Consider the following 9,594-nt stretch of genomic DNA (forward strand, 5'->3'; position numbering starts at 1 on the left):
CAATTTTGCGCGAAATCATTTAATTAATGCAAGCAGGTGCAACTTTAAATTATTTCTTTAAAAAAGAAAATCAATTTGAAAATACGGTGTGCTTTGTGATTGGTCAACGCTCTGTCAATGCCACTTCCAATTGGAACTTGGAGCAAGGCTCTGGGGATGAGGTTATGCGACCAAGCCTTAACAGTGCTTAGTGGCCCGGCCAGAGCTTCAGTTCAGTTGTCAAGTCGCTTTTTCTGCAAAGTACGCGGTTATTTTTTCTCGATAACCGTATTTGCGATTTAGAAATCGAAAAATGAAGATCGAGGAGGTAAAGAGCACCACTAAAACACAGCGGATAGCTGCTCACAGCCATATAAAGGGTCTTGGTTTGGATGAAACTGGCGAAGCTCTTGCCATGGGATCGGGCCTCGTGGGCCAGGAAACGGCTCGAGAGGTTTGTGTGTTCCTTATTTTTATACTTTAGCTTTTATACATGCAGAGAACCTAACGTGCTTAAGATTGGAACAAAGCATATATTTTTTTACTGGCGTGCACTGCATGTACAGCTGAGCTGTATGATGTTCGAAGTTATCCACGTGCACTGATCTGAAGAATGCAGGTTGCTGCACTTCAGTATAAAATCTCACCTGGAGATTCTGAGTCCCTGCCTGAATGTTTGCATGTTTTTAAATCCTTAAGAAATAGAGCGAAAATGTCGTCTGAGTCATACTACTTCTTCCGTATTGTCCGTTGTCACCATTTTGAATTTCCATTCTTCATAATTTAACATTTATGTAGGACTTTACCCCAGGGTGCATTCCATGTATGTCTCACACCAAAGATTCGCCAAGGTCCCTAATTTCCATGCCATTATAAGCCAAAATAAGTCATATGAATGCTGACTATGGCATGCCAGTATAGTGCAAAGAGTACAATTGTATGCCAGTACGCCAGCAGGTTTCAAAACCCATGCCCAAGATCTTTGGCGTACCCAACATAAAATGCCACCCAGACTATACTTTCTTTTCTTTAAGTATAATCATACGTAGGTCAGAGTGGAACTATAATTCAGTACACTAAATTTGGTATGAATTTCGGAAATTTTGGCATACACACAAAACATGTGAATGATACTCTGGTGCTGTGCTCTGCAGACTGGACATTATGGCTTGACCAAATGAACTTCACTGAATATATGCATGGAGATGACATTTATACATTTTATGATTAGAATGTATAAATGACCTTAAATGAAACTCCCCCTTCATAACAAAATAGTAGTAAGTATAATCTGAGATGATTCTTGAGCATCAAAAGTTATGAGATTCAGTTTTCCTAAAAATTAAATGCATGTAAATTGTCTTGTCCTTGTTTTGATCTAAGGAGGAATGAGTAGATGCTGACATTTTGGTCATGGATGTTCTGTAATAATGATAATGATGATGATAAGCCTCCAAATCTCTGACACAAAGATCCGTTAGATAACAAGTCCTTTTGAATATAGCCATACAGATGTACATATAGAAACTTTGTTTCCTTTTATCAGGCAGCAGGAGTTGTTGTAGAATTGATCAAGTCAAAAAAGATGGCTGGAAGGGCAATCCTACTGGCTGGGCCGCCAGGAACTGGCAAGGTACAGTAACAAGAACCTTTTAGTATTTACACACAAATTTATTTTTATAGCAAGGGCCTTTGATATTATGCAGATTTCATGTTATTGCATAATTTGCTGTTTAATGTATGTTTTGTCACAAATTGTACAATTTGAAAAAAATGCGATGAAGAGTAAAACCTCTATACTACTAGGATTTATTACATTTGTGCAGAAATTTACACTGTATTTTAAATTATGATAAAAAATTCAAAGTATTAGGCAATGAGATTACTTACATGTAGACAGGAAACGCCTAACAAGTAGTAAAAAAAAATCATTACAGAATATGAATGTTGAGTTCCATAAATTTCCATAGCTTGCACCCTGGCTCCTGCAGAAGGTCGCTCAAAAATTCCAATTTAGATGAGGTCTGAAATGTTATAGTTTAAAGGAAAGTGTGTAGATAAAAAGAATTGGAGTGGTAACCCAAAAAAAATCAAGCAAGGGGGTGTAGAAAATTTGTTGAACAACAGGTGACAAAACCGATATATTATTGCACCATAACATCCTTCCTGTATACTGCAGACTGCTCTGGCTCTTGCTGTTGCTCAGGATCTGGGACCAAAGGTGCCATTCTGTCCAATGGTTGGCAGTGAGGTTTACTCATCAGAAATCAAGAAAACAGAAGTTTTAATGGAGAATTTCAGAAGAGCCATTGGTAAGAATTTTGATACTAGGAATGACATGGTATAATTTAAGTGAGGAGTGGGTATGAAGGAGGCTGCACTTGGAGATGCAGTTTGGCTGGTAAATTAGTTGAAGGCTGCATGTGGGCTTAACAACGGTTGATCAGAGTTTTCAACTTGTATGTGAGTCCACATGCAAGCTCTTGCAAGTACCTGGATTGCAATCATGTTATTATTTTTCATTGTTGGGTGAACTACATGTAGAGTAGGGGGTTAATTTCTAAAGAAACTGTGATGCTGCGCCTGTGGGGAGTGGAAACTAAAGTTTGGATTTATCAATGGAGTTGATAAGATAATTAAGCCATTTTTATGGAGGCCAAATTACCTTTAGTTATCAACTCTCTTGATAAGACCAAACGTACAAGCAGAGCATTTCATTTGTTTCTGTTTTACATGTAGGACTGAGAATCAAGGAAACAAAAGAAGTTTATGAAGGAGAGGTATGTGTTACCGCCCATGGGCTGCAATTTCATATACCTTTTGTAAAATTTTGATATTTTATATTTTGATTTAGAAAAATGTGAATTGAAAAACAAAAACATACTGTCCAAAGCATACATTTGTTGATCATTGTTTAAAATTCAATTTTGCACAAACATTTTCACTTACGGTGAATAATTGTTTGGTCAGCTCTAGATTACCATTAACCATGATGTTCCCTTTTGTGTTTTATTTCTAAATGCTACAAATTTTGGTTTACCCATTTTATACAGATACAAATGTATCTTCATTAATTAACCTTTCATGTACATGAACCTAATTCTGACAGGTAACAGAACTGACACCATGCGAAACAGAGAATCCAATGGGAGGTAGGATAGATGTTGTGTTGCTTTTCAATGCATATTAAGTAAACTTCTCTGCTGCATACACTGTATTGTTGTACATGTCATGGTGTACAGCACAGATCCCACAACGGTTAATAAAGAGTGCAGGTGTGATGTGTTTCTTTACACGTACAAACATGCACACATGTGGTAATGATATATTTTATTTCCCAGGGTATGGTAAGACTGTCAGTCATGTGGTGATTGGTTTAAAAACAGCAAAAGGAACCAAGCAACTCAAGGTAAACTTATTTTGCTGTCTGCAAAATGTAGTATGTTACTGGACATGTTTCTTGCTCATTTCGAGGGCCACCCTAATTAACCATTGTGTTAGCTTTTCTGGTGTTACCCTCATTAAATATTGTCTATTATTATTATTATTATTATTATTATTATTATTATTATTATTATTATTATTATTATTATTATTATTATTATTATTATTATTATTATTATTATTATTCAGGAAATACAGATAATAGTCAAAAAACACCTGAAAGGGGAAATCGTGAGGTAACTCCTATGCGAAGAAATTTTCCCCTAAAAATTTCTAAGAATAATTTAAAAAATTTGAAATGTATTTCAATTTTAGTTAATGTTCATGCAAGTCTTCAGTCTGTTTCTAAATAAAGTTACTGAACAATTGTACAACCTGTTTAGGCAAGTTATTGAAACTACCTGATATAGATGGACTAAAGCCAAAGAAAGATTCAGTCTGTCAACTCCATGGTGTATTCTTATTTGTTGTTAATCCTTTTATTGATCTGTGTTATTTTCTGGATCACTATTTACAGCTGTAGTGAATATCATTCCTGTTTTTGTTTCATTGCTTGTAGCTGGATCCTTCAATATATGAAAGTCTTCAAAAAGAAAAAGTTGAAGTTGGTGATGTGATCTACATCGAGGCGAACAGTGGGGCAGTCAAGGTTTGATTCATACTCACGATTTAAACTGTATTTTAACTGACATTACACAAAGACGAAGACAATGTAGTGGCCAATCCAGAACTCTCTGTGAGTTACAAAGAAAATTGCAATGCAAGTTGGTGCACTTGACCTCTACAAATTAAAATGGCTATCAGTGCCGACTTGTGTTTGGAAACTTAATTTTCCTGAAGATGCCCTAAGTATTCAATCTGTTTTTTTCCAATATTAATGTTTGAAGAGTTGTTGAGTATTTATCTCAAATTTCTTGTTTTCTTTTTCAACTTCATTAAACTGCTGTACATGTTAGGTAGCTGATTATGAACAACCTACAAACTATACTTAACATCACCTTACCTCATTGGATATGTTGCCTGTGAATGGGGGAAGTTTGTGCTTGTTTCAAATTTCCAGATATTAAGGGTCATCATATGTATTTTTACCGTGATGCTTAATCCTGGTGAGAAACTTACATGTGTGGGTGTAAGTTTTATAAGAAATCCGGTTAGCTACATGTAATCATTAATCAATCTGATATGTTTTAAAATTATAGTAATTTAATTTTCTGTTGTATTTCTCTAATTTCTCTTTAAAACCAGCGACAAGGCAGATCAGACACGTTTGCCACAGAATTTGATCTGGAGGCTGAGGAGTATGTTCCGCTCCCCAAAGGTGATGTTCACAAGAAGAAAGAAATTGTTCAAGATGTGACTCTTCATGATCTGGATGTAGCAAATGCAAGACCACAGGTGTGTTGAAGAAGGAAAGACAAAACAACGTGAAAAACAATTATTGCAAATGAATGTAATAAATTAAGAATCCCAATTTGTGGGAGGCGAACCAGTTGGCTATTTACAAGTGCGATAAAGGAGTTAGCCTTATTTATTCAGCAAATTTCTTAACTACGAAGTAACTATAGAATGACTGGGCAGCAAGTAGATCAGAGCTAATCAAGGCAGACCAGTTCTTCTTATTATTATCTAAGCCTGATTGACCTAATGGATTCTGGAAACTGTCGGAACAAACTTTTAATAAAATTAGGGATAAAAGTGAACATGTATAATAAATTACTTATTGTCTAATCGTGATGTTGCCATGCGGCAAAATATCTTGTTTTAATTCTATTACTTTCTTGTTTTTTTATAGCTTATAGATCTTCTTAGCTTGCACTGATATATTTTTTATTTCTTACCAGGTGATTGTTTTTATTAGAGATATCCTGAATGTGATATAATAAAGTTATCTATCTTATCTTATTGTTAATGTTCATCTTTTAAATATTACAACACTTTACAAAATCAAAAATCACTTTACAAAAGCCAAGGGGCTACTCTGAAACAACCCTATGTGCAGTTTTTCTTTTTTCCTTTTTCTTTTTACGTTGTTCATCCCAATAAGATTTAAATTTAAATCACTGAATAGTTTTTGCATTGATCATTTCAGGGAGGCCAGGACATTCTTTCCATGATGGGACAACTAATGAAGCCAAAGAAGACAGAAATCACAGGTACAATCGGACAGAACCTTTACAGCTGTTACTTACCTTTTTGTTGATTACAGTGAGTTGTAATAAAACTAAATGTGAGTATTGATTTTTTTTAAAATTACGTTTTCAGACAAACTAAGAAAAGAGATAAATAAGGTAAGTAAAAGTTACCAAAATTCATGATGACTGATATAATTTTTTTTTTGGGTAAAATGTTCACTAATCAATATGGCACTAATTTTCTTCAGGTGGTTAACAAATATATTGATCAAGGAGTGGCTGAGCTTGTCCCTGGGGTGTTGTTTGTTGATGAGGTGAGTCGTTTAGACATGCTAAGTATTTTGTATCTTAGCATGTACATATTTTGAACTAGCTTTTAGCTCATCAGTTGAATGTGGATTAACAAATAATTGATTGATTTGTTGGAACATTCGCCTATAAGGGAAGATACCCATGTATGTTCACAAAGTAATCTTATTTTTGTTATCTTTAATGTTTGACCGTTAACACAGTTTATGTACATGTATTACAACTCTTTGTTTCAACAGCCAAGAGATCTTTGTTTGGCAAATAATAATTGGCATTGCTTGTTTACAGTAAGTCAGTTGCACATGGGGTGTAATTTCTAGAAAATGTTGCATTGCCAGTGTGCAGTAACTTTTCCACATGAAACAAGTTTTGTACAGGCAGTGTGAGTAAGCAGATTTTCTGTCGCAAGAAATCCAAGAAGTTTTAAAACAGTTCTTTTCAATGTTTTTCTCACCCAGTCTGTTGGCTGTGCAAGGTTGGTTAGGTTTGCATTGTTTGCCATTCGCTAGCTTGCAGTAATGATTTACTTCAATGTTTCCTGTAGGTTCACATGTTGGACATTGAGTGTTTCACGTACTTACACCGAGCTCTGGAGTCAACCATTTCTCCTATTGTTATATTTGCAACAAACCGAGGAAACTGTACCATAAGGTAAGGCCATTTTGCTCGTGATTTGTAAATTGTGCTTGGGCCCACATGATTTTACTTGAGAATGATGTATTAATCAGTAAGTGACACAGGCATACTCGGAAAAATATCCGAGCGCTCCTATTAGGAGTCGAACCTAAGACCTTCCGATTACTAGTTCGGATGCTCTACCACTGAGCTACAGGAGACTCGGGGGAGCTAAGGCCATTAAACTAGGTTCAAGGGACAAACATCCTGCGTATTGCTAGGATTGGAATGTCAATGTGTGGCATATGCACGATGGAATAAATATGATGGAATATGTTAATAAGATTAAATTTAGAAATACAGTTGACTATAAAAATTAGCGAAAAAACGGAACGTAGTTTCGTTGTCATCTTGGCACCATTATCAAGTGAAAAATGTAACAGAAAAGATAATTTATACAGAAAGTAAAGGCGTGAAATATTCCTATCAGGAGTCGAACCTAAGACCTTCTGATTACTAGTTCGGATGCTCTACCACTGAGCTACAGGAGACTCGTGGGATTTTTCTTTTTTCTCTCTCTGTAGTGAAATGACTCTTTGGTAAGCTCGTAGAAAGAATTGTTAATACTAGTAATAATCAATGATGAGGGAGTGCGTTCGATGTCACCAGGCTCTCTCTCCTTTGCCAAGTTGGTGATGATGTCATCCACCCCTGTAAAATCTGCAGGGGATGCCAGATACGCATCCCTAAGATCCATTCATTCAATCAACGTTGTCCCATACAATCTCGACTCCAATCTGTATTAGGAGTGCGTTCTTTCTACGTCAAACGCAACAAACTTGTCCTATTATCCTTCAGGGGTACAGAGATAAACGCCCCCCACGGAATCCCCCTGGATCTGTTAGACCGACTCATGATCATACGCACACTACCCTACTCACAAGACGAAATGGTGCAGATTCTCCGCATCCGGGCGCAGACAGAGAACATCCAAACAGATGATGAGTCGCTGAATCTTTTGGGAGAAATTGGCACAAAAACTACTCTCAGGTAAGTGTATACATATATTGAGAGTGGCGTGAATGTGCTTAACTGGAAAGTAACTGTTAATCCGCCGCGTGACTTGTCCGGTTCGTTTTTCTCGGCGATATTCCAAGCAGCTTGTCGGGGTTGTGTCTAAATTCTACCGCCCTGAAGAACACTCGAAGACAACTAGTAACGAGTTTTCTTGTCTCACGTTTAAATGCTACGATTGTTTTGTTACTCGTTAGATACGCGGTTCAGTTGTTGACGCCTTCAAATCTCCTCGCACGTATCAATGGTGAGTGTACGATGCTCATTTCTTTCCTCTTTTGTTTCCTTGAACATTTGAGTCTTCATGCAGCAATTCAGTCATGTTGCACCGCTTAAACTCTTCCTTTACTTTATACTCAGGCCGCGAGAGTATTAACAGACAAGATGTCGAGGAAATCAACGAGCTATTTTACGACGCCAAGTCATCGGCGAAACTTCTGGCCGAGCAGGAAGACAAATACATGAAATGACGCCGCTTAGCTATAATTGCACGACAATAAATGGGAAAATTACTTTACTGCGAACATTCTCTGTTTCTATCGCCAGGGGTTCAAAGGAACAATTACTCATGCACGCGATATAACTGTAAAAAAGGCCCAAAAATGGTCACGTGTAATGCATGCGAATCCCGCGGTAGAATCTCGTGTAATTCCCATTTTTGAATGGCGATTCATCAGTGGTGGAATGAAGGTACTGACGGTGCTCTGAAGTTTAGAGTGGAGCTTGCTTCCTTACGTTGTTATTTTTAGTTAGGTGTTCAATAACTTTAGTTTTGAAAGTGTGATAATATTTAAACTGCTACAGTATCACCCGTTCGTATTTTATGGATAGTGCGGCCTTTTCGTAATAAAGTTGTGGTTTTTAGCGCTTTGACAACGGCTTGTATGAGCCCTATCTTCAGCTGCAATTTTGTGTTAATTCCCTCGTCTGGTCGTCAGTGCCAAGTTAGTTTTTGTACTTTTTGTCTTGCCCAGTTAGAGGCGCGCAGAGATCTCAGTTGCGCTGCATTAGAGGCGGATAAAGCTTACAATGGTAGGCGATGCTAAACATGTGCTTTTCAATATGCTGGCCACTTAACATATGAAGGATTTTTCAGTTATTAAGAGGGAGCTAATGGTTAATCATAATGTTAACACATGGGTCCAGTTATTTAAACAGAGTCTAACTTAGGCCCCGGCTTGAGACAATCAGTGGGCCTCCAAGTCTGTTTATAAGTGGTTTATTTAAGTAGATAAATAGTTTTCTAGTCTGGGATGCAAGCCTTCTTGTTACCGTCGGTAGTAGACAATGTTTAGATATGATTGTTGGCAAAATTGAAAATGGCTTAGAACGTGGTTTTGTTAAACAGCGTTTAAACTATCTTTTAATAAGTGACCCTTGGTGTTTCTAAAGCATTTCGTTCTCTGGGGCTTTCTCACCCTTGTCGCTTGTTTATGGGGGAACTATCAATGACCAGACCGAGGCTTTTGTTGTAAATTAGCTGTTGTTGATAATTATGGGTCATTGAATTAACTCTGTAGTGTATGTTAAAGTGCTAAAGTGAACCTATGAATTTCCCACTGAGCGTTGGCGCTAGTAAGGAAATGAGAGATCACAGGGGGCAGAGAAAAAAATCTCCGACCTCGGCGGGAATCGAACCCACAACCTCCGGATTTGATCGTCCGTTGTTCTACCGACTGAGCTACGAGGGCAGACGGGAGCAAGTCTTTGGTGATTATGGTGGTAATAGGCCATTTTCATGATGACGTCAATTGACTACAACTACCTGAATTCCTTTCGTTTTCCTTTTCAAATTCGAATTTTGTAATCCCAGTGGAGAGCAAAGAACAATAGCTCTAAGTAGCATGAGAAAACAAACAACTGAAGGATTCTGGTAGTTGTAGTCAAATTACGCCATCATGCGGAAAATCTCCTATTGCGGCAATGTGAATGTGAAGGGTACAAATGAATGTGGGATCGCTAGCACTAAGGACATACTTGGTTTGTAAATTTTGGCCTTTCAGACGCCGAATGAAACAATAGAAAAACTGGCACAAAAATT

The 9,594-nt window shown here is 37.2% G+C and overlaps 1 protein-coding gene across 1 annotated transcript; it reads left to right on the forward strand.

Annotated features, from left to right (window-relative positions):
- Positions 1-185: 185 nt before the first annotated feature.
- Positions 186-8,054, forward strand: LOC146471901 (ruvB-like 1). Its single transcript, XM_085120464.1, has 15 exons — positions 186-433; positions 1,526-1,612; positions 2,159-2,291; positions 2,719-2,759; positions 3,089-3,131; positions 3,321-3,388; positions 3,983-4,072; positions 4,669-4,818; positions 5,513-5,576; positions 5,686-5,711; positions 5,804-5,869; positions 6,409-6,515; positions 7,338-7,529; positions 7,751-7,800; positions 7,914-8,054. Exons 1-15 carry the CDS (start codon positions 293-295, stop codon positions 8,021-8,023), a joined length of 1,368 nt encoding a protein of 455 aa, XP_084976590.1. The 5' UTR covers positions 186-292; the 3' UTR covers positions 8,024-8,054.
- Positions 8,055-9,594: the final 1,540 nt, after the last annotated feature.

This window comes from Pavona decussata, unplaced genomic scaffold (genome assembly GCF_977016875.1).
Source record: "Pavona decussata unplaced genomic scaffold, jaPavDecu1.1 SCAFFOLD_102, whole genome shotgun sequence".
NCBI classification, from domain to species: domain Eukaryota; kingdom Metazoa; phylum Cnidaria; class Anthozoa; order Scleractinia; family Agariciidae; genus Pavona; species Pavona decussata.

Excerpts from the sequence above, each read along its gene's own strand:
- LOC146471901 (XM_085120464.1), top strand. The coding sequence starts at position 293 with ATGAAGATCGAGGAGGTAAAGAGCACCACTAAAACACAGCGGATAGCT. Across the intron at positions 5,870-6,408 it reads GGGTGTTGTTTGTTGATGAG|GTTCACATGTTGGACATTGA; the intron begins GTGAGTCGTTTA and ends TGTTTCCTGTAG. Across the intron at positions 7,530-7,750 it reads GGCACAAAAACTACTCTCAG|ATACGCGGTTCAGTTGTTGA; the intron begins GTAAGTGTATAC and ends GTTACTCGTTAG.